The 25,086-nt window shown below is 45.1% G+C and overlaps 1 protein-coding gene across 1 annotated transcript in view; it reads right to left on the bottom strand.

Moving 5' to 3' along the window:
- LOC132585206 (collagen alpha-1(XXVIII) chain-like) overlaps positions 1–24,836 on the bottom strand; it is a 77,704-nt gene extending 52,868 nt beyond the window's left edge. Inside the window, exons 1-9 of the mRNA XM_060257012.1 lie at positions 24,686–24,836; positions 23,081–23,243; positions 12,874–13,442; positions 10,876–10,896; positions 8,474–8,533; positions 3,565–3,618; positions 2,599–2,643; positions 455–481; positions 183–227 (exon numbers count right to left, since the gene is read on the bottom strand). Of these exons, the coding sequence (XP_060112995.1) occupies positions 183–227; positions 455–481; positions 2,599–2,643; positions 3,565–3,618; positions 8,474–8,533; positions 10,876–10,896; positions 12,874–13,442; positions 23,081–23,237 (978 nt within the window). The 5' untranslated portion in view covers positions 23,238–23,243; positions 24,686–24,836. The remainder of the gene's footprint in view (positions 1–182; positions 228–454; positions 482–2,598; positions 2,644–3,564; positions 3,619–8,473; positions 8,534–10,875; positions 10,897–12,873; positions 13,443–23,080; positions 23,244–24,685) is intronic.
- Between the last annotated feature and the right edge of the window lie 250 nt (positions 24,837–25,086).

Below are 25,086 nucleotides of genomic sequence, written 5' to 3'. Positions count from 1 at the left end.
TTGGCTTGAAACCACGGTGCAGACAGAAAAGCGACTTCAGTCTCATCTTTCTAACCTGAAATAGCACCAGCAAGGGACCTATTCACTTTGCTCAGGGCTACACATACAAAATTAGTGCATTTATATAAATCCTTACAGTAGAACCCCTCCCCACAACACCCAAGGAATCAGAGGATACTCACTCGATCACCTTTTATTCCTGGTGTTCCACATTCACCTCTTTCACCCTTGGATAAAAAGTACCAAATCAGTAATAGGATCTCTGCATTTTTATTTGCAAGTTTCTCTTCAATATTTCCTTTCTTTTTCACCCCTCCTGCCAATTCCATTATACCATGTAGCTGTTTCATATCTGAGATACTAAAATGTTTTTCCTTTACAATCACTAAATTTACATGGATATATCAGTTACTACAGTGGATGTCGACCCAAGAAAGTGAAAAAGAACACATACCTTTTCTCCTTTGTATCCTGACTTTCCCTTAAGGGAAAAAGCAAAACCAAAATATCTTTATTAAATTAGTACTGATACTAATTTCAGAGTGAGAAATTCTGGACTAGTATAAGAGAACAGGTTCATTGATTTGAAATATTTAGCCAACCTGGTCTAAAGCCAGTTTGATGTAGTGGTTAAGTGTGTGGATTCTTATATGGGAGAACCGGGTTTGATTCCCCACTCCTCCACTTGCACCTGCTGAAATGGCCTTGGGTCAGTCATAGCTCTGGCAGAGGTTGTCCTTGAAAGGGCAGCTGCTGTGAGAGCCCTCTCAGCCCCACCCACCTCACAGGGTGTCTGTTGTGGGAGTGAAAGATAAAGAAGATTGTGAGCCGCTCTGAGACTCTGAGATTCGGAGTGGAGGGCGGGATATAAATCCAATATCTTCTTCTAAAGACTCAGAGTTATAAACCAAAAAAGCAGTTGAGGAACACTCTGTCACCTCAGGTGAGACTTTGGGTGTGTTCACACTAAACTAAATAATACATTCTGTAACTGGATTTTTACTGTGTAAGAATAGCAAAAATCCAATCACAAAATGCAATATTTAGTGTAGTATGATTGCACCCTGTTTCACAACGTAACCTTAACTCTCAGGTTTGTTGTGAGGATAAAATGGAAAGGGAAAGGGAAAAACCATCTATGTTGTCTTGGGCATCTCAGAGTAAAGGTGGGATACAATTCAATCACTAGACCACCATTTCTCTGTTGGCTTGGATTTGATGACTGAGGATTCAGTACATGTGTGTATGTGTGTGCCGTGCATGTGTGAATAAGGCATTATTAGCATCAAAATCCCAAGGCTAGTTTCTCCATGAAAGGCTGTTTCAGATTTCAGAAGAGTTTTGTTTTCCTGCAAAATATTTGCACCTGCTCAGAGGAAGAAAATATTGTTGTACTTTCTGCTTCAGATATGAAAATATCTAAGATTGGCACTATACAAGTCTGTTGTATACTACTGCAAGTGTCATTGTCTATCTATTTCCTTTGCAGTTCCGCTCCTGGCAGATGTTCTGTGGAACTTTACAGCACTAGCCATGAGCACAAAAGCACACTTGTGATAGTTGGCTCAGGCTGACTTAACTGCGGTCAAAGACATGATATGGAACACATAAGCCATTTCATCCACATAGTCAACAGTTTTGTGAATGACTAGTGACAAAGGTGGGCTAGGATGTTAAAATGGTAGGCTTCCCAAACCCCCCATCCTGCCAGGGGACCCCTGAATTAGTAGCCGCATCCCCCGCTCTCCAAAAATGTGGAAGCGGGGGGTGGGGTGGGGAAATGGCGCGGTGTCTCTTTCCCTGCCTGCCTTCCTCCCTCGCAAGCTTTAGGCTTCTCCCTTCCTCTGGGTCACAAAGACACGCCCACCGTCAGCCTGCTATTCGCTCCAGTCCGGCCTCCCTTCGCGAGGTGCATACTGGGACTCGTAGTCCTTGCATCCTCAAAAGAAGGTGCCCCTATCCTTCATTATTTCCTATGGAAGGAAGACATTTAAAAAGGTGTGCGGTCCCTTTAAATGTGATGGCCAGAACTCCCTTGGAGTTCAATTATGCTTGTCACACCCTTGTTCCTGGCTCCGCCCCGATGTCTCCTGACTCCACCCCCAAAGTCTCCTGGCTCCACCCCCAAAGTCCCCAGATATTTCTTGAATTGGACTTGGCAGCCCTATAAAATGGCTCAGGAGCAAGTTGAGCTTAGCAGCCCCTGAGGTATTGGCATTGCAATGCCATGACATTTGGTCCTGTTTGCCAGTGGTCCATTGGAGGAACAGCCCTCTGGGAGTTTTCCTAGTCAATATTATGTGTGTTTATATACCCTAGGTACTTCCCCCCAGGGCTACTAGTCTCCAGGTGGGGCCTGGAGAGCTCTCACTTTTACAACTGATCTCCAGCTGACAGAGATCAGTTCCCCTGGAGAAAATGGCTGTTTTGAAGGGTGGACTCTATGGCACTGTACCATGTTGAGGCCCCTCCCTTCCTCAAACCCCACCCTCTCCTGGACTCACCCCTAAAGTCTCCAAGTATTTTCCAACCCAGACATGGCAACCCTATTTCTCCCAAATGAGGAATGCAAAATAGGAAAGAAAAACGAATATTTACCTCTGTCCCATCTCTTCCTGGAATTCCATTTAAGCCTGGCTCTCCCTAGAAACATCAAAGTGTTTTACTTCTAAAGTTAGGTGAAAAATTTCCCCTACATATCATTTGAGTTAGCAGGTTTGAATTCTGTATTACTGGGGGTGGGGGGAACAGAACTTCCAGTCCAACTTTGTATCAACTTCAAAATAACTTCTGAGGACGATACTAGGTTCCATTTATGAACTTTATAAACCTGCAATATGGTTTTCATTTACGGTGACTTTTCTGCTGTTGAGGCCTAATGACACGATATTGGGGGATCCAGAGTTGGATTCTGCTACAAGTAATTTAGTGGCAAAAAGCAGTCACAAAGCCTTTACTATGGAAAGGGACTATGGTGCCGGGGGAAGAAAGTTTTTATTCCCTTCTCCCCATGCCTTGTTTCACTGATCAAAAACCACTTTCAGCCCTAGTAGGAAAAAAAGGACAGGTTCCCATGATTCTCTTGTCCTCACTCTTGCCCCCCTGATTGGGACTAAAAGCAGCCAGTATACCATCCTAATCCATATCAACAGGGCTTTTTTGGTAGAAAAAGCCCAGCAGGAACTCATTTACATATTATGCCATGCCCCCTGACATCATCCTTGTTTCACATAGGGCTTTTTTGTATAAAAAGCCTGGCAGGGACTCATTTACATATTAGGCCACCCCACCCCACCCCACGACACCAAGCCAGCTGGAACTGCGTTCCTGTACGTTCCTGCTCAAAGAAAGCCCTGCATATCAACCTTCTGTCCCTCACAATTGCTTTTTGTAGTTAGCCATTTGGAAACACCAGTCAGGAGTTCCCAGTGCCACAGATAGTTTGATCCTTAATTCTAAACTCTGCCAAGTGGATAAACAAAGTTTTATTTCAGCATTTTCCCTTCCAAACCATAAATCTGAACACCAGTAAACATTTTATTCAAATTTCCTATGTCGTATTACCTTTGCTCCCTTTGGACCAGTAGCTCCGTCGTCACCAGGGCGACCCTTTTTACCCTGAAAACAAAAAGACAATGAAGGAAAGTTAGGAAATTACCCTGGGCCTAGATTCTTTTTTTGTATCTGTACATTATACATGTGGGTTTTCAGTAGGTGTGTCAGGCTGGGCAGCAAGAGACCGAAGGAGAATGAGGGCAACCAGCAAAAGGCTGAGGGAGGAAGGATTGGCGGGGTGGGGGTGGGGGAGCCATCAGTGATGGCATGATATCACTTTCAGAAAAACCTAGATGTATTACGTTCATGCTAACTACTGTCATTCTTAGTGCTCATGTGCTTACATTCAAGCCTCTTGGAGATCATATTTTTGTGATCACAGGACACAGATTACAACATCATCCAGAGATATTACTTAATATAGGGTTAGGGCTTGGTATACCATAGTCTATATCGAGGCTGTCATGATCCTAGGCCTGGTGAGCCTGTGTTAGAGTAGCTACAGGGCCTACATTTCCCAGGATTCCTTCCGTCCCTCTGGACAGCGGCAGTTTTGGAGGAAAAGCTTGCCAAGTGGAGACCAGAGGGGTGGGACCTAGAAAGAAGGCCCAGCTTAAGAGGGAGGGTTGTTCTCTCTGGAGAGGCTGTAGTAGGAGAGTTCTCTCTGGAAAAGCTGAGCTGGAGAGAGGGCTGCGGTCATGAGAGTTCCCTCATCCAAAGAGTGGTGAGTCAGTGGAATTAGAATGTATAGTTAATCACATCAGGGCTTTTATTTTCTTTGTACCGCCTTTACTGGGGGTTTTTTTTCACTTTCACTGTTGCACTAATAATTAAAAACACTTGTTCTTGAGCACTTACAATAAACTTATTATTGTTCTACTGCCTGGGTCCTCTTGTATCTTCAGTCACAGTTAAAATGTACTTGTTGAGAAAGAAGACACAGGGGTTGGGTAGGTGCTCTAGGCCCTCCAAGACAGACATGTAGCAGAGTGGTGGCAGCCAGCAAAGGCCCTCCCTGGTACCCTGCTTGTGACACAGGCTTATAGAATTCTTGTTAGCGGCAGCTAGAATGGCTATACATCTTGATAGAAGGCTAAACATCCACCCACAATTGACTTGTGGTTTGTTAAACTAAGGAATATTTATATTATGGAGAAGATAGCTTATCGTAGTAACAGTTGTATAGACTCTGGGGGGGGGGACCAATTGGGTTTTGTGGAAATATGATGGCCATACCTGAACTATATAGTCTCCGAAGGGAAACTGCCAGATACTTCCTTGCTGGTAGATGCAATTACTCTTCGATATTCTTACAGACGTTATTAATTTTGACAGGTTTTTGTGTTTCTTTGCTGGGATATGACTTTGTCATTACTGCTGTTGCAGTTATAATTGTTTATTATTATATATGTTTATAAGGGAAGGGACGGTGGCTCAGTGGTAGAGCATCTGCTTGGAAAGCAGAAAGTCCCAGGTTCAATCCCTGGCGTCTCCAAAAAAGGGTCCAGGCAAATAGGTGTGAAAAACCTCAGCTTGAGACCCTGGAGAGCCGCTGCCAGTCTGAGAAGACAATACTGACTTTGATGGACCAAGGGTCTGATTCAGTATAAGGCAGCTTCATATGTTCATGTTCATTATACTTCCTTGGTTTATAAAAAAATAAAGGCTATTTTAAAGAAAGAAAAAAAAGAAAACACCAGATGTAATGTCAGCCTATCTAGGATTTGCTGGGGATGCTACGGTTCTACCACAGAGTTTCCAGTGACTCCTAGAGTGATGTGCAGGGCTTTTTTGAGTAGAAACGCACAGGAATTTCGTTCTGGCTGGCTTGGCATTGGGGTGTGGCTTATTATGCAAATAAGCTCCTGCTGGGCTTTTTCTACAAAAAGCCCTGTGTGAAACAATGCTGATGTCAGGGGGTGGGACCTAATAGGCAAATGAGTTCTTGCTGGACTTTTTCTACAAAAAAAGTCCTGGTGATGTGATATCACTTCCAGGTTTTTCCACAGAAGTGATGCCATGCCAAAGGACTGACAGCCATTTTTAATGTCATTTTTCTCAAAGCAGTGGTGGGAAATGGGAGCTGGGGGCTGAGGATCCCCTCCCCGTCTGGGAGGCTGGCAACCCTAGATCTTAAGTTTGTGTAGAGTCTACCTTGGAATGTATAAAAGCTATAAAAATTTGAATGAGAGTTTCCCCACCTGCAACAGCCACCCACTGCAAATGCTCAGAGTTGGTGCCATGATAATGTCAGTTCTTTGTTAACTGCTGCTTTTAGAGGAAACTTCTTAATGTCATGTCAAGGAATTACCCTGCATTCAAACTTTAAAACTTATATTATTTAGGGAAAAAATTAAATGATGTAACGAGAAAGAAATAAAAGTGCCCAAGTTTATTACACATCTGAAGTCTTGCCTTAGGCAGATTTGTCACAAAAATGTGAAACTTCCTTTGGCTAGAATCTCTGTCTTTCTTTGCTGTTAGTGGGTGCCATTCTTGGGTTTGTGCTAGACAAGAAGTTTGCCTTCATGAACATATCCGCCCCCCCCCCCCCGCCGCCAATTTATAATCTTTCTTTTAAAGCTAGCATGCACTTCTAAAGCAAGAAAAGCAAGAAGGAACATGTTTAGCAGAGAATAAATGTGTCTTTGTTTGGAAAGGTTACATTTCAAAAATATTAAAGATTGTGTTTTAAGGCAGACTATTCTATTGTAAAACAAGCTTGCTTCAGCTCCTTACCGTTGCAGTATGTCAACAGCAAGCATAGCCTGATCTTAACACACTCTCCTGGCAATCTGCCATTGAATTCTACAGGACGGTCTCCTAAGTAGTTATGCAGCCATATTGCCCATGGCTATTCCAGTTAACTTTGCACTAAATACCATTTCATTCGCTGAGGTTTCCTCTTGAGTTGAGAAAATGTAGCCTTAGGCCTGTTTCACATGTGCAGGAGAATGGGTGGAAGAATGGAGGATGTTACTTTAGACTGGCATTCCCATCACTCCCTCAGCAAATACCAGGAGATTTTTGTGGCATTGCCTGGGGAGACCGGAATTTGGGGAGGATGTCCCTCCCAGGTGATGTGCTAGGCTGCCTCCCCTACTCTCTGTGGGCCTTACCACAGAGACCAGGGAAAATTCTAGAGCATCAATATGGGTAGGCTGTTTTCCCACCACTTCTCATCTCCTTGGGGGCAGAAAAATGGGGTTGGGGTTGGGTAATTCCCACTCTGGGCAAGTAAATGGGAAGCCTGCTTTAGATCGCAGTTAGAGAAGTATACTGTTGCTCTCCTGTGGTGGCTCAGTGGCAGAGTACCTGCTTTGCATGCAAAAATATCCCAGTGTTAATCAACAATACTTCCAGGGTTTTTTAAAATCAAGTAGTAGGTGAGAAAAAGACTTCTACCCAAGACCCTACAGAGTTGCTACCTCTTTTTGTGGGGTAGGGCCACCGATGGGGGGAACCTCCCCCTGAATCACTGGCGTGATGATGTCACTTGGAAGTGATGTCATCAAAATGGTGGTGCACACGCAGGCCGCTCTAGGCATTTCCAGGAAAACACTACGGTTTTCCTGGATGCTCTAGCCATTTGGGAGGTTAAAACTCTATGGTACCTATTGTGACGTCATTTTGTCATGCATGTGCAAAGTGCACCCGTGAAAGTCCCCCGCTGGGACTTGAAAAGGACTTGGCAACCCCATTGTGGGGAGTTTTTAACATAAAAGAACTTTTCTGAGAGTGATCCTCTACCTGCAGTCTGAAGTAGTGCGCACACATCTTATGCATGGGTTGGGTCCAAAAGGACTTCAAGTAGAGCTTTGCTTGCAGAACAGAACTTCCCACAGGACAAATTGTACCGTGTGGGAGTTCTAGAGTAGGAAACAAAAAACTGGCAAAAATGTCCACTCCCTCATGTGTAAGGATGGGGATGAGCTGGCTCATGAATGAAAGTTCATGATGAATTTGGGCCAGTTTATGGTTCACAAAGCAATGTTTGCAGACTGAAGAGTCACCATGAACTTCCACAAATTTTAAGGCAGTTCATGGTGGCTCGTGAAAAGCAGAACATGGGTTTAAATGGCTCAGAGCCATTTAACCCTCTGCTTTGTGCTCCCTGAAAAAAGCAGCCAGGAGCAGAAAGCAGGAGTCACAAAATGATACAAACTGGTTCAGATGTGAACCAGCCTCCTGGTTCGTATCAGTTTGTGGTTTGGTTCCTGGTTTGGCCATGAATAGGGCTGCCAGTCCCTAGGTGGGGACAGGGGATTCCCTGATCTGGAACGCCTCCCCATGCTTCAGGGTTAGCAGAAAGCGGGCGCAGGGGGAGGATGTCTCCTGGACATTCCATCATACCTTATGAAGACCAATTCCCATACAGTATAATAGAGAATTGATCTGTGGGTATCTGGGGCTCTGAGAGGGCTATTGTTTGAGGGAGAGGCACCAAAATTTCAGCATAGCATCTAGTGCCTCTCCTCAAAACACTCTCCAAGTTTCAAAAAGATTGGACCAGGGGGTCCAATTTTATGACCCCTAAAGAAGGTGCCCCTATCTTTCATTGTTTCCAAATGGAAGGCATTTAAAAGGTGTGCAGTCACTTTAGATGTGATCGCCAGAACTCCCTTCAGAGTTCAACTATGATTGTCACAACTTGCTTCTGGCTCCACCCCCAAAGGCTCCTGGCTCCACTCCCAAAGTCCCCAGATATTTCTTGAATTGGACTCGGCAACCCTAGCCATGAACCACAAACTGAACCACAAAAATGCTGATTGTGCCTTTCTAATTTCAGCAATAAATCATGGCCATTGTCTATAGCTATGTGTTTTATCAAGTAGCCGTAACAAATCTGTACCAACAATTCTCATTCACAATAAAAGTTAAACATAAGAGAAGCAAAATTAGTAAAACTGCAACTTACAGCTGGGCCAGGTAGACCCCTTTCTCCTTTTTCACAGTTACATATGGGAGGCAGAGGACACTAAAGAAAAACACACACACACACAAATTAATCAACTTTATATAGCTAGAAAGACTTTTTTTTATTTTTACATAAAAACAAAAGAAGAGCCATGCTGGATCAGACCAAAGGCCCATTAAGTCCAGGACTCTATTAATGAAGTATTTCTTATTTTTTTATTACTTATATACAGCTATGAAAGATATACTCTTGGAAGAGGTTTCTATTTTTTTTCACAGAACTGCAACTAATTTTGACTTTCACACCTCTTGATTTGTTACCCAGTGCTCTTGCTTCCCTTTGTACAACATGGTCAAAAATCATATTTTTCTTTCAGCCTTCGCTGCCAACATCCTTGTTCAAATTTCAGCTTTCTGGGCAGTCTTGTTCATGTTTGCCATTTCAGGATAGATATGTACAAATAGCCAATTTCAGATTTTTCTAATCATCAGAGTGCCCTGGAAAGGTTGAAGCTGTATTCGCATGGTCTACAAGCTGCTATTTCACGTTTTCCCTGCTGTCGTCTTTCCCATGTGAAAGAATTATTTTCTTGACATGTACAAAACAAGAAATACAATATTAAATGCACTTGTACCAGGTTTCTGAATCAAGTGATGGCCATGCAGGAAAGCTGATTTAGAACCACATGCTGACCCTCCTGTGCTTTGCAATTAAAGTTGTCTATGTTAGAAATTCCTGGAGTTTTGAGGGTACAGCCTGGGCAGGGCAGCGTTGGTGAGAGAACTCAGCAGGGTAGGATGCCGTAGAATCTACCCTCCAAAGCAGCCATTTTCTCCAGGGGAACGGATGTCTGTCATCTGGAGATCAGTGGTATTTCCTGGTGATCCCTAGGCCCCACTGGAAGTTGGTAACTCGTTTTCTATCATATGTCATTTTAGTTGATGTGCTGATCAAATTTCTAGATGAGTGAAAGTATACAAACAGCTATGTTTCTCCTATGAGTTAATTCCCCACTGCATTGCCTCTGTCTCACATATACATGTAGATAAGAACATAAGAACATAAGAGAAGCCATGTTGGATCAGGCCAATGGCCCATCCAGTCCAACACTCTGTGTCACACAGTGGCAAAAAATTTTATACATACACACACACTGTGGCTAATAGCCACTGATGGACTTCTGCTCCATATTTTTATCTAAACCCCTCTTGAAGGTGGCTATGCTTGTGGCCGCCACCACCTCCTGTGGCAGTGAATTCCACATGTTAATCACCCTTTGGGTGAAGAAGTACTTCCTTTTATCCGTTTTAACCTGGCTGCTCAGCAATTTCATCGAATGCCCACGAGTTCTTGTATTGTGAGAAAGGGAGAAAAGTACTTCTTTCTCTACTTTCTCCATCCCATGCATTATCTTGTAAACCTCTATCATGTCACCCCGCAGTCGATGTTTCTCCAGGCTAGATACAGGCTACGATCACACATACTAAATAATGCACTTTCAATCCACTTTCATTGTACTTTCCAACTGGATTTTACTGTGTGGACTGGCAAAATCCAGTTGGAAAATGGATTGAAAGTGCATTATTTAGTGTGTATGATTCATTATTACAGCACAATCCTAAAAAGAAGTATATCATCTAAGCCCATTTACTTCCATGGACTAAACTACGCCTGCCTGGTCTATAGGTTCAGGGTGGTGAGAACCAGGGCGGATTGTGAGGCACTCCAAAGGGAACTGTCGAGGCTGAGTGAGTGGGTGTCAACCTGGCAAATGAGGTTCAATGTGGCAAAGTAATGCACATTGGGGCCAAAAAATCCTAACTATAAATACATTGATGGAGTCCGAACTGGCAGAGACTGACTGAGAGAGAAATCTTGGGGTCATGGTAGATAACTCACTGAAAAGGTTAAGACAGTGTGTGACCGCAATTAAAAAAGGCCAACGCCATGCTGGGAAACTGTATGCTCTTGGTGCTTGGGAGGCAACAGTGGGAGAGCTTCTAGTGTCCTGGCCCCATTGGTGGATCTCCTGATGGCACCTGTTTTTTGGCTACTGTATGACACAGAGTGTTAGATTTGATGGACCATAGGCCTGATCCACCATGGCTTCTCTTATGTTCTTAAGTTTTCCCTCGCTTTGACTGAAGCAATCAGACATCAGGCAACACACTGCCCAAAATACGTTAGGCCCCAATTCAGACCAGGACCATGGCACAGGAGAAGGATCTTCAGTACTGTTTTCCTGGCCTGAAATCAGTACATGTGCAGCCACTGAATGTGGGCAAATAGTGTCATTCTCAGGCTGTTTTGGGTCAGGAATATAGGGGTAGGGGCGGCTGAACCCTGCTCCCGTGCTGTAGTCCCAATCTTCTAAAACAAAAAGAAGAATCTTGTGTACTTACTCCTTCTTCTGCCAGATCTTTCTGTGGGGACAGATATTTCAAACAAAATTAATATTGTTGATAATACAGCATAACATTTAAAAATAATATTTTATAGGAGATAGCTGTAAGGTCGCACGCCTGAAACACAAGAGAACTGACATCTATTTTAATGAACAAACTTGGTATGTCTTTAGAAATATATAACATATGGAAATCAATAGGAAGACCTTCAAAGCTTCATATGGGCATTACTCCCTGTTATGCATCAAGCTTCTAAGAGGAGATAGGCCCATCAAGTCAAGCATCTGCCCTAGGATTATCTAACCAACAGTGCAATCCTAAACAGAATTACATATTTCTAAGCCCACTGCAAGTCTCTTAAGATTGCTCTGAAAATAGGTTACAGATACAGATAACTTGATTAAGCATGAATTGAAATAATAGGGCGTGTGAAGGTCAGTACTTTTCTGGCATTGTACTGTAGGGGTACTTGAGAGGATAAATACCAAAGGCAATTTAAAAATAAATAAATAAAGACATATGGCAACTCTAATCACATTCTTCATGGAAAACAAAATGGCAGTGAATTAATTGCTCAGGAGAAGTATCATGTATACCCAGGTCTTCTTTTGGAGCAGGAACGCACAGGAATGCAGTTCTGGCCGGCTTGGCATCAGGGTGTGTGGCCTGATATGCAAATGAGTTCCTGCTGGGCTTTTTTCTATAAAAAAAGCCCTGTGTATACAAAATACCGAGCTTTGGAAGTAGAATGGTATAATCTCCAAGAAAGACAATGCATTAGAAACACCAAACAAGGAACACTGTTATGGTGCCACCCTTTATTGTGTGTGTGTAAAGTGCTGTCAAGTCACAGTTGACCTATGGCAACCCAATAGGGTTTTCAAAGCAAGAGACATTCAGAGGTGGCTTGTCATTGCCTGCCTCTACTTAGTGACCCTGGAATCCCTTGGAGGTCTCCCATCCAAATATAATCTTGGGCTGACCTTGCTTCGCTTCCAAGATCCAATGAGATCAAGCTAGCCTGGGTGATCCAGGTCAGGGCAATCCTTTATTATACACACATTTAAAAACAAAACAGAATTAGGGTACTAAGAAACTTCTAAAAACATTTTAAAAATGAATGCCAAATTTTAGAAATCTTCCAAGGAGACTTATATGTAATTCTCAATGCTCAGGCAAGTTTTATTTTTTTCTGTTAGGTTTTCTTTAAAGTTGGTTGTGGTATTTGCAATGCAATCATAATCAGAGTTACATCCTTCAATTAACTTAGAAGGGTGTAACTGCTTAAAAAGGTAAAGGTAGTCCCCTGTGCAAGCACCAGTCGTTTCCAACTCTGGGGTGATGTTGCTTTCACAACGTTTTCACGGCAGACTTTTTACGGATTGCATTATCAGACTGTGATTGGTAGTGCTGTAGGCCATTTTAAACTCTGGACTTAAATGGGTTGTGTGAGTGCCCCTTCCCAGAATACAGAATGGGGAAGAAGTAGGATAAAGACAATGATAAGCTAGGCTGACCTGGAACATCATTAGCTACAACCTACATTTACGAGCCTTTCTACTGAATCAATTTGAGTGGTACCTTGGACTTGCTCCCAAGTCCAGCTGTGAGGGCACCACTGATTATGAGTTTGCTATCAGGGACCTGTGTTTTAGGTGCATCAGTAACAAGAAAAACAACAATAACAAATATAATGTGATAAAAATTATATAGTAATTATTTGCAAGAAGTACATAATATACTTATGTACCATCAGGGCTTTTTTTTGTGGCAAGAACTCCTTTGCATATTAGGTCACACCCCCTGATGTAGCCAATCCTCCTGGAGCTTACAGTAGGCCCTGTACTAACAGCCCTGTAAGCTCTTGGAGGATTGGCTACATCAAGAGGTGTGGCCTAATATGCAAAGGAGTTCCTACTACAAAAAAAGCCCTGTGTACCGTAAGTGTTGTATATGCTTTATATAGCTGCTACTGAAAACTTTGTCTCTTCCTACCATTTCATTGAGAATTCTCTCCACAATTCCTTTCTCTTGCAGATTGAAGACAAACCTGGATGCAGGAACACTGGCCAGAAGCCGGAGCTTGGCAGCATTGGCCACCTCCTCAGCCACTCTGGTCATCCCCACTGTGAAGAACACGATACCTTGATGTTTAGCATCAGCAGTAGCTGAAAAAATATCTGGGTTTCTCGGATGGTCCACTCCATCTGTCAAGAGCACGGCAACTTTCACACTACCATGAGTCCCTTCAGTCATGTACAGTTGTGTGAGGTTAGTGATAGCATAGGTAGTATAGGTCCCATGGCCTATGTAGGTAATAGGAGCGATGCGGGATTTAAAAGCATCCGGGCCCTTCCAGTCGCGGAAAGTTTGCTCTATGAGAACAGTGCTGCTATACTGGAGTAAGGCTATCCTCCAACTGAGGGTACGCCCAGAGGTGAGTTGCAGTCCTTTCATTCGGTCCACTATCTCCAAGACAAAGTTTTTCTGCTGTTCGTGGTTGAAGTTCTTAGCACTCTCTGAACTGTCCAGGAGGAAAGCCATTTCCAGAATGCAGTCTTCATCTAGAAATAACACGTTGTCAAACAAAAACATAATTAGTCACATCAAATTAGTGGCATGTTGTCAGGTTTAGGGTTACCAGCTCTGGGGTGGGAAATGCCTGGAATTTGGGGGGGGGGGTGTGGACCCTGAGGGGGGCAGGGTTTGGGGAAGGGAGGGACATCAATGGAGTGTAATGTCATAGAGTCCACCTTCCAAAGTGGTCATTTTTTCACATGAACTATCACCTGGAGATCATTTGTAATCCCAGGAGATCTCCATCCACCACCTGGAGGCTGGCAACCATATTTCTGGACTGCTGGGTGGACAACTGGAATTAGGGTTCAGAGCTGGTTCCATATTTTTATGGGTCCTGGGCAGACAGAGTCCAAGGAACACCATTCCTCCCTTGTCCTCACCATGCTCCCCACTTGTACCTCCTTACTCACCTGCCTGCTTTCTCCTCCCCACTACCCACCTGTGCATTCGTCCCCTACCCATTCATTCATTTGCCAGCCCTCCCTGTTCTCATACACCCTTTCCCAACTGTATTGGGCACTTTATACAACTTGGAGCACTGCTGCAGTGAATACTGCTGTCATTTTCCTCCTGCACACCCTTCCCCCAGCAGTACTAGACAGTGCATGCAGATGGGAGTGTGGGTGGTACTTAGAAGCAAGCAGATGGGCAACATGGGAAGAGAGTTGGTGGGAAGAGGGGGGCAATATAGGTCTCTCCTGGCCACCAGTGAGGGTTGGGGGAACTCACTAGGAGCAGAAGAAAGGTCCAGGGTACAACACTGGCGATGTGGGAATGCAATTTCTGGTGTGCACAGGAAGTGATGTTATCATGTTGGGACATCCTGGCAATGCTTTCACTATCAATGGAGGCCCAGATAACAGCCACTGCCAAGTCAGCATTCTTCCATCTGAGGCGAGCGAGGCAGCTGGCTCCTTTCCTAGAGCGTCGGGACCTAGCAACGGTGATCCATGCGACGGTCACCTCAAGATTGGACTACTGTAACGCCCTCTACATGGGGCTGCCTCTGTGCCGGACCCGGAAGTTACAACTAGTGCAGAATGCGGCGGCCAGGCTGTTGCTTGGTCTCCCAAGATGGGAACATATACGGCCGGGGCTACGCGAACTGCACTGGCTACCGATTGTATACCGGGTCCAGTACAAAGTGCTGGTTATTACCTTTAAAGCCCTATATGGCCGAGGACCGGCCTACCTGAAGGACCGTCTCTCCCCATACGAGCCCCAGAGAGCACTGAGGTCAGTAGGAAAAAACAGATTGACTACCCCTGGACCAAAAGAAATCAAACTCCAGAACACCCGCACACGGGCCTTTTCTTCCGCGGCCCCATATCTTTGGAATCAACTCCCAGAGGAGGTGCGGGCCCTGCGGAACCTTGATCAGTTCCGCAGGGCCTGCAAGACCACCCTCTTTAAACTGGTGTTTATGAATAGCTGAACTACAAGTGCACAACAAAGAAATATCCGCCATCAATACCAAATGATAGATATAGCGCCAACGATAATTATGGTTAGATTTAATTTAATTCAATTTAATGTAATTAATTAATAATGGCTTTTAATTAATGTATTAACTGGTTTTTAAGGCTAATTTAATGTTTATTAATGTAATGGTTTATTAATGTACTATTGTTTTCTGTTGTTGTTAGCCGCCCTGAGCCTGCTTTGGCGGGGGAGGGCAGGATACAAATAAAATTTTACTTTACTTTACTTACTTACATCTGGACAAAAACTCTATGGCAAAATGACTTCTACCATAGAGTTTTTGCTCAGATACCAGAGCATCTCCCAGACATAGCAAATGTGATGACATCACTTCCGGTACATATCGGAAGTGATGCCATCACATTGCCAGTGACGTAGCCTGGGCTTCCCACCTGTTCCTGGTAAGTTCTCCTGCTGGCCAGCTGATTGGTAAACCCTTCCAAAAGACCTGGGCCATAGCACCTGCCCCGCCTCAGGGTATGCTGATGCTGGCTTTGTTAAGGTTGCTAACAAACTTGGAGAAAAACCAATTTTAATAGAGGCCAAATGAATGTAAATGGGCAGGTGAAGCTCTTCTTGTCATGGAAGGAAATAATATCATCCAGTAACATCCAATTAAGCCTGTATTGAAGAGATGGGACATTTTTTTTCCAGGCAGTTGGCAACGCTACAGTAACTTGAGCATTTGCAGCCTTATGCTTTTATGCCTTTTCTAGTTATCGTTTAGGATTGCCAGCTTTTAAATGGGTCTCTCTAGCTGTCCCATTAACATCTGTTTCTTTTGCAAAGAAGTACCAGATGATATTAGTCATGCAATGAAAAGCTTTAACTTCCAATTTCTAATCATTAAGTGTCTTTAAAGGGAAACAATTGTGGTGAAATGATTAGTGCCAAGTCATTAAGATTAGTGCCAAACATTGCAGCCCCAAAGGATGATATTTGAGTTTGCACTCTATGCAGACACAAAGGCTACAGGAGAAAGTGAAGAAACAGAAATACAGACGAATCTGGCCAGGGGAGGACAATGGGCAGCCTAAGTCACAAACCAGAGACACAGAATTCCAGGAGGTCAAGGTAAGAGTGGACCTTTTGGCAGATAGAAGGAGGAGGAGGAGTCTGCCCAGGGAGGGGCCAAAGCAGAGAATAAAACATTGCAGCTTGTTGAAGAACAGGACATTTTACACACATTGAGGAGAAGGAAGGAGGCCATCTCAGCAAAGGAGAGTAGCCATGAGAATGTGGTCCTGAAAAAGCAAGAGATGGTCCCTGAAACCAAGGTAATGTATAAGCTTAATTAACTGCAATTTAAAGAATTAGATAGCCTATCTTTTATTACCATTTTAGGACATCAGGACATGCCAGAGACAGAGGGTTTGTTTGTTTGTTTGTTTGTTTGTTTGTTTAATCAAATTTATATCCCGCCCTCCCCTGACAGAATCAGGGTGGCTAACAACAGTTAAGAACAACATAAAATGTTAAAACAGAATATGCAATAAAATCATTCCATACATTTTACAGTCATTAAAAGTCCAAGATGCACATTGATGTTCTGGTTATTCTGATGTTCTGGTTTCAATTATATTGGTTCAGTGAGATTGTCGGTGCTGTGGAATAACATCCACCTCCCCTTAACTGTCGAAAGTGAGTTTGAACAGTTCGGTCTTACAGGCCCTGCGGAATTGTGGTAGGTCCTGCAAGGCCCTGAAGTTTTTAGGGAGGGCATTCCACATACTGGAATGTTTATATTTATATATTTATTCATATCTCTTTTACCCTTGATCAGCCTGCTTTGTTTACCTGTGCAGTGTGTGTTTTTAATTTACTTATTAAACTCCTCCTCCTCTAAAATACAGTTAATCCAATCTCTGTGAACCACATGAAGCCACGTTTGGTTTATGATTACCAGGAACAGAAGAGGAGAGGCCCCAAAAGCATGCTATGGGTCTCTAAGTGACCAAAAGAGAGATGAGCTTGAACACAAAGGCTTGGGTTGAGCCAAAACTGCTTTGAACACATTTGCTGGTGTTGGCAATAACTTTAGTGGAGAACTTGGGAGGAGAAGCCTGACTTAGGCCTAGAGGCCTGAGAACTGAGTTGGCTGAGTATCTTCCACATTTCCAAGGTGCAGAAATGGGTGCTTATAAAGATAGAGTTGCCAGGTCCTGCCTTGCTGCCAGCTGCAAAACCATAGAGTTTGTCCAAAGCCCAGAGCATCAACTTGAGGCGTAGGCAACATGATGACATCACTTCTGAGTTATGTGATCATGTCAGGGATGTTTGGAGGTGGGGTTTCCCTGCGGGTCTGCTTTGGAGTGGTGGATTGGAGCCCTGAAGATTGAGAGAGTCCCTGGCTGGACCAGGGATCTGGCAACCTTATGTGAAGACCAATAGCTGGCAACTTTAACTGTGGTACATCAGCCCAGGTTGCTCTAGGGGAAGAAGAAACCAGGACATCTACATAAGAACATAAGAGAAGCCATGTTGGATCTGGCCAATGGCTCATCCAGTTCAACACTCTGTGTCACACAGTGGCCAAAAAAAGCAGGTGACTTCAGGAGGTCCATCAGTGGGGCCAGGACGCTAGAAGCCCTCCCACTGTTGTACCCCAAGCACTAAGAATACAGACCATCACTGCCCCAGAGTTCCAACAATATGCTGTGGCGAATAGCCACTGATGGACCTCTGCTCCATATGTTTATCCAGTCCCCTCTGGAAGCTGTCTGTGCTTGTAGCTGCCATCACCTTCTGTGGCAGTACCTTCCTCACCAGGCTCTCATCACAGGGTTACCAACATCCAGGTGGGGCCTGGAGATCTCCCAGAATTATCATTGATCTCCAGATTTCTTAGATTAGCTCCTCTGGATAAAATGATTGCTCTAGAGCAGGGGTGTTAAACATATGGCCCGCGGGCCGGATCAGGTTTGCAGAAGGCTCCAATCATGCCCTCCAGCAACTGGCTGCCATCTGCTTCATTTTCCCTTCCCTGCTTTTTTTGATCTGGCCATCCATGTCCCCGCTGTCTGCCCCTGTTCTCTTTGTCAAGGTGGCGATTTCTGGCCTTGCAATGACTACCGGGCCCTGAACAAAATTACCATCCGAGACCACTACCCTTTGCCCCTGATCCCAGAACTACTGGATCGCCTTAAGGGGGCCCAGGTCTATACCAAGCTGGACCTCCGGGCCGCGTACAACTTGGTGTGGATCCGCACAGGAGATGAATGGAAGATGGCTTTCAGGACCCGCTATGGCCAGTACGAGTATCTCGTGATGCCCTTTGGCCTGACCAACACCCCCACTGTCTTCCAAAGGCTGATGAACATCTTCCGTGACCTGCTCGACCGCTTTGTGATCATTTATTTAGATGACATTTTAATTTATTCCCAAAGCCCCGCCCAGCACCCAGGGCACATCCGCCAGGTCCTGCAACGCCTGCACGAGCATGGTCTCTACGCCAAGCTAGAGAAGTGTGCCTTTGACTTAACAGCAGTCGAGTTCCTTGGCCACATCGTCTCACCCCATGGGACTCGGATGGACCCAAACAAAGTCAAGGTGGTCCTGACCTGGCAGACACCACGGAACCGCAAGGATGTACAGCGGTTCCTTGGCTTTTCCAATTATTACCGCCAGTTCATCCCTGCCTATGCCAACGTAACCACGCCTCTGACCCAGCTCCTCCGGCCCAAAGAGCCATTTCACTGGACTCCAGAGGCAGACCATGCCTTCACCACCCTGAAAACCTGCTTCACCACCAAGCTGCTCCTGCATTACCCAGACCCGCAGCTGCCGTTCACAGTAGAGACTGACACCTCCAGCGTTGCCCTCAGTGCAGTGCTATCCCAGCGGGAGGACCCCTCCCAGCCACTACAACCCTGCACATACTACTCGCGACAGCTGATGCCCACAGAGCGCTGATGCCCACAGACTCCTGGCCATCAAGACCGCCTTTGAGGTTTGGAGGCATCCCCTTGAAGGGGCCCGTCACCCTGTCCAGGTCCTGATTGACCTCCGGAACCTGGAGCATCTACAGACTGCTCGACGCCTCACCCAGCATCAGATCCGGTGGTCCCTTTTCTTTTCCCGGTTTGACTTCCAGATTACCTACATCCCACAGAACCAGAACCGGAAAGCAGATGCCCTCTCCTGAAAACTGGAGTACGCTGTGCCTCTAACGGAGGAGACCCCAACTGGGCTCATCCTTGCACCCTCGGCCTTCGCTGTCACCACGACTCACCCGACCTTGGCTGCAGACATCCAGGCCAGCCAGGCCCAAGACCGCTGGGCTCAGCAACACCTCCTGGAAGTGCAAGATGGCCTGGCCGGGGACCTCTCTACCCGCCAAGGTCTCCTCCTGCACCATGGGCACCTATACATGCCTCTGAGGCCCCTCCGGGCTGATGTGCTCCACCTGACCCACGACTCCCCTCCTGCGGGGCATGTCAGCCAACACAAGACCCTGCACCTGCTCACGCGGGAGTTCTGGTGGCCTTGTGTCCGTGCTGACGTGGCCTGCTATGTCGGTTCCTGTGAGGTCTGCCAGCAGGCCAAGGGTGTAACAGCCAAGCCCCCAGGGCTTTTACCTCCTCTACCCATGCCTGCAGGATCCTGGGATACCATCTCTCTGGACTTTATCAACAAGCTCCCCAGGTCCAAGGGGCACACTTGCATCCTGGTGATGGTGGACCTCTTCACCAAGATGGCTCACTTTGTTCCATGTCCCAAGCCACCCATGGCTCCTGAAACAGCCCAGCTCTACCTCCAGCATGTCTGTCGCCTGCACGGGCTCCCGGCACACGATCTCAGACTGAGGCCCCCAGTTCAACTCCTGATTCTAGCAAGCCCTGCACTCCAGCTTAGGCACTCAGGTGCATTTGTCCTCAGCATACCATCCTCAAACGGATGGGCAGACCGAACGCACCAATGCCACGCTGGAACAATACCTGCATTGTTACACCAGCTACCAGCAGGATGACTGGGCTGCCTTGCTACCCCTGGCCAAGTTTGCCTACAACAACTCCATACATGTGTCCATGCAAAGGACCCCATTTGCTGCCACCTATGGGTACCACCCTCGCTTCTTCCCCGCAGTCCTGCCCCCCACAGCAGTCCCTGCTGCTGATGCGCACCTCCGGGCTCTCCAGGACTTGCTCCGAGAGCAACTCCAACAGGCTAAAGAGGCCTACAAGACAGCTGCCGACTGAAAGCGACAGGTGGGGCCCCCACTGAAGCACGGGGACCATGTCTGGCTCTCCACCCATTATCTGCATTGGCCTGGCCGGTCTCGCAAGCTGGAGCCTCACTTTGTGGGGCCTTACCTGATCACGGACCAAATCAACCCCATTGCCTTCTGGCTACAGCTGCCAGCCACCCTCCGCAGCCACCCGGTCTTCCACCGGTCCCTCCTTGTTCCTGCTACACCACCAAATCCATCCGACTGCCACCTCCAGCGCCGCCTCCTCCTTTCCTGGTTGATGACGAGGAGGTATATGAGGTCCACCAGCTCCTGGACTCCTGAATCCACTGCAGGGACCTCCAGTACCTTGTGGACTGGGAAGGCTATGGCCCCGAGGACTGTTCATAGGAGCCCATGGACAACCTACCCACCCCTGACCTCGTGCAGCAGTTCCGCAAGGCCTACCCTGACCTGCCTGACCTGTCTGTGGGGGAGGGTCCTGCAGTGGGAGGATAGTGTCATGAGCCCTGACGAGGAGGAGCTGGAAGGGCTAACAGACCTGGAAGAGTTGCCAGCCAGTTCCTCAGCTGAACAAACAGCAGCTAGGCCATCAATCACTCTCCAGGCACCAGTGTCAGCTGTTGACGATCAATCTCCTCCAAGCTCTCCTCCTCCCATCTCAAGAGTTCGAAGCAGGCTCCGGAAAGAACTTTCAGAGCAAAGACATGAGGCATGCCAATGCTTCAGATCTCTCAGCCCTGAGTTCTAGCAAAGTCATTGCCACCCAGGGAGCAGGCTGACTCCCATATAGCTCCCACCCAGGACCTGGTAACCTTGTGGAAGCAACAAGTCTATTCTCTGGCCTGTATCCACGCTCCTTCCTGATCCTGACCTGCTTGATTTCCTTGGCACCCTGACCTTTTGGCTTCTGGACATTGACTTCTGATTCCGGTTTATGATTCTGCATTGGTGACTTGGCTCCTGCTTGACTTCCTGGACTTTGACCTTGGACTGGCTTTGGACTCCTGCCTGCCTGCACCCTGAGAATGTGACATGAACTATTTAGAAGAGAAATATCAAAATTAGGCCGAGAGTGTATTCCACCCCAGGTTTACCCAGCAAATTTTCCTTAATTTTTCTTTCACATTTTCCTTTGATTTGGGGTCTTTAGACTTCCCAGATAGTAGGCTGACACTGACCACTGTACATGGCTGTCTCTCTGTTCTTATAGTTATTTTCTGGAAGGAAGTTGTATTTTTTTTTTAGTTGTAGTCATTTTTCTGGGGAAAACTATAGTTTTGTAGACAAGCACATAGCCCTCAGTCTGTGCCATGGTGCCTTCACATGTTCTTGACTAGTACGTGAAGCAACTTCTGTACACAATGCCCAGCTACTTCATGTTCCTCTGGGTCTTAGGCTCAAAGCGTTGACCATGAGATGTCTGTAATGTATGTCAATGAATCAAAAGTAGGTTTGCAACTTACAGATGTGCACACCTGAACAGCACATATTCAAGACTGGTACAGCACAGACATTGTCTGCAGTTTTTGATGCAATAGTTCATAGCAAGAGGTGACGTTTATCAGAGACTGTCAAACAAAATATTGCAAGTGTGCTAATATTGAAAGCATGTTTTATTTTAAGTTTTTTTAAAAATCTTTAATTGTGTCTGTGCCCTTTATAAAGTTTAATATGTCCGCTACCTGGCATTACATTTTATGATACATATGGCCCGGACTGGCAAGGTCTCATTTATGTCAATTCCGGCCCTTATAACAAATGAGTTCGACACCCCTGCTCTAGAGATGGACTTTACAGCATTATACCCTGCTGAGCCCTTCTCCAAATCCTTCCCTCTCTAGACTTCACCCTCAAATCTCCAGGAATTCCCAACCCAGAACTGGCAATCCTACCACTATAGTGCTTCAGGAGTTTAGCATGGCAGCCTCTCTAGGAATCCGTATTTGCATAATCCTATGAACCCTGACCTGGATGATCCTAGTTAGCCCAATCATGTCAGATCTCAGAAGCTAAGCAGGATTGGCCCTGGTTAGTACTTGGATGGGAGACCACCAAGGAAGTCTGGGATTGGTACAAAGAGGTAGGCATAAATTGTGTGCAGCTTGACAGCGCTTTCCACCAGCACCAACACCCTTCTGCTTGACATAATCATAACTAGTACTCTTTTGTAGCAAGAAAGCGGTATTTTCAGTTAAAGGGTTAAAGTGAGAAAGTATGAATTTGTAGAGAGTGTTTTCCTGTCTCTCTTCCATTATGGTGACTGGTGAATTCCCCCGCTCTGTGTGTGTGTGTGTTGTTTAAAAGTATGAAGGGGGGAGTGGTGGGGAGGCCTAGCTTGAAATTCTCATTTGGTATCAACTAGTCTAGCATACTGTCTACTTTCAGATGTTGTTGTGAGTAATCAGGGTTTGATAAAACCACAGTTTATAAATTATGGTTTATCATGATGGCTTAATGTACTGTCTCATACTCTCACATGCACATTTTCCAGCCTGTAGTTTCCTATGTTTATGGCAAACCATTTCTGAAATTGAAACTGAGGAGGCAAGTCTGCTGTGTAAATCAGATGTCAAATATCCCACTGAGCATAAGATAGCCCTCAGGTGCTCATAAAGTTCTTCATATGCTGGCCAAGATTAAAAAACCCCTTGCGGATGTTAGAGATATACATAGAGATAAACCATCTTCCGTGAAAGAACTATTTTAAAAATGTGTTGCATGGAAAAAAACCCAGGAGTACTGTATCAACTCACTTGGATGTCATCTAGTTCAGCATACTGAGTACATAATAAAATGGGACAAAATCTAATAGTAATGGAACAGTTTTTCTTTTCTCAGTCCTTATGGTAAACATGTGCGCATGCTCTAGAACAGCCATTCTACTTCTAAGCAATTCATGTTCCCAAAGTGAAAATTACAAATCAAAAGCATCTGATAAAATGCAATCACCTTGGTCGCTTGAACTGGGGTATTTTTCTACTGCATTTGATAAGAAAGGTTTGGACTTCTGTTTTTTCATTGCATTTCTTTTTTCTTCTTTGGTGTTTTGTGCCAAAAAAAGATGATGATCAGCCAGGAACAAAAGCCACCATAATCTGGAGAACATGGTATACTTTGCCCAGAAAGAGAGAAGACAAGATTATTATAAAAAGATAGCAAAGTGAACAACAGACAAATCTCCTTTGTTACCATCTCAGCCAAAAATATGAGTGCATATAAAGCAGTAATTCAACACTCTTATAGTAAAACACAAGCCAATGATCCAGCGTTTTATATGCAAGTAAACTATGCTTGCTGGGGGGGGAAGTGTAGATGACTGGGGAAGGCAATGGCAAACCACCCCGTAAAAAGTCTTTTGTGAAAACGTTGTGAAAGCAACATCACCCCAGAGTCGAAAACGACTGGTGCTTGCACAGGGGACTACCTTTATCTTTTTAAAGGACTACCTTTATCTATTTTCACATGCATTGAGACCATTGCATACAATAAAGATACCTGCAGAACTGCATATGATTAAAATGTTATAACAAATTTCCGGACCACATTTTGTTTGCCAAAGAGAGCCATGGCAATTTAGATGGGGGTAATTTCATTTTGTACTCATAGAAGGCTGCAGATTGTAAGCCTGCGACTTTGTTCTTTTAACTCAGTTGCTATACAACACTTACTTTTTTTGAAGGACTTTATAAAAATAATAATTACGCCAACCTGGCAAAGTAAATTCACCTAAGAAATAGTAATTTGCTTGACTAGTAACTGACCAACTATTTGAACGCCTAGTCTGGAAAGTTCAACAATCACATCACTATATTGTGCCATCCGGTTTCCATAGTTTATACCCCATGCTACTGCCAGAGTACTCTAAGCAGTAATGAAATGTGATAAAAGGGTCTAGGGGTGGTTGAAAGGCAGATGGGCAGATCTGTATAGCTGCCCTTTCCGCATAGAGTGAGGTTGGAGAATGGCTGAAACTTGCATCACAACTACAACAACAAATTCATTTATAATACCTTGCCTACAGACATCTCCCAGCAGTGTTGTTAACAACATTACTAACCAGTAACTGGATACGCACTTGGGAGTTAAATACCAACAATTGTAACTGTGGATTTAACCTGAAGGTGTTGTTCCTAAAAGCACACACTGTGATCTGACATCGATTACATTCATATAAGCTACATCAACAAATACCTCTCCCTCTGCCCCTCAGCTACAGTTTCCACTGCTGGCTGCACATGTACTTTGGGCTTTCCTTTCCCCTTGACAGTGTGATCCACTTGTTGAGAAGTTTCTTTGGAACGTACTGTGCTACATCCCCAGTCTCAGCCAACCCAGTCACATAAAGACCGTTAATAGTGCTTAAAGAAACCACTGGGCACGTAAATCAGTGTCATGTCTTTTGTGTATCTGACCTCAGGGCAGAAAAGAGAAAGGATTCACTACAGAAATTCAGCTCACAAATAAACACAGCAATGCCTCTAAAACCCCAGTCTTCATTCATGTGTGGCTTTCTCTCACACATAGTATTAGAGTAGGAGGGGAAAGCATTCTTACCTCAGGAATTAACAGCGAATATTGTTCCCTGGAGAAAGAACGTCTCCTTGATGTTGCCGCCTTGGCTGTTCCCAGCTAGAAATACCCTCTCACACTAGAAGTGAAGAGAGGAGGGGACTCTGAGAGGGAGCAGTACAAGAGATGAAAGTGTGAACAAAGAAAATGGACCACTCCCCCAGTCCTGTAGACCCACCCAAAGCTACATCCCCCTGCTCCCATAAATTCACTCTCTGACACATTTTTGCACTGGAGCTAAGCAAACATCGTGTTTCATAGGCTATATCTTTCCTCAGGGTTAATTCTGCTTAATGGATGGGGATAAATGGCTTGTATTGTGAGTTTTCAATCCAGAGCTTTTATTTATTTTATTTACTTCATTTATACTCCATCTTTCTCCCCAA

This window comes from Heteronotia binoei, chromosome 16 (genome assembly GCF_032191835.1).
Source record: "Heteronotia binoei isolate CCM8104 ecotype False Entrance Well chromosome 16, APGP_CSIRO_Hbin_v1, whole genome shotgun sequence".
NCBI classification, from domain to species: domain Eukaryota; kingdom Metazoa; phylum Chordata; class Lepidosauria; order Squamata; family Gekkonidae; genus Heteronotia; species Heteronotia binoei.
The sequence above is the reverse complement of the archived record's forward strand: the minus strand, read 5'-3'. Positions and strand labels throughout refer to the sequence as shown.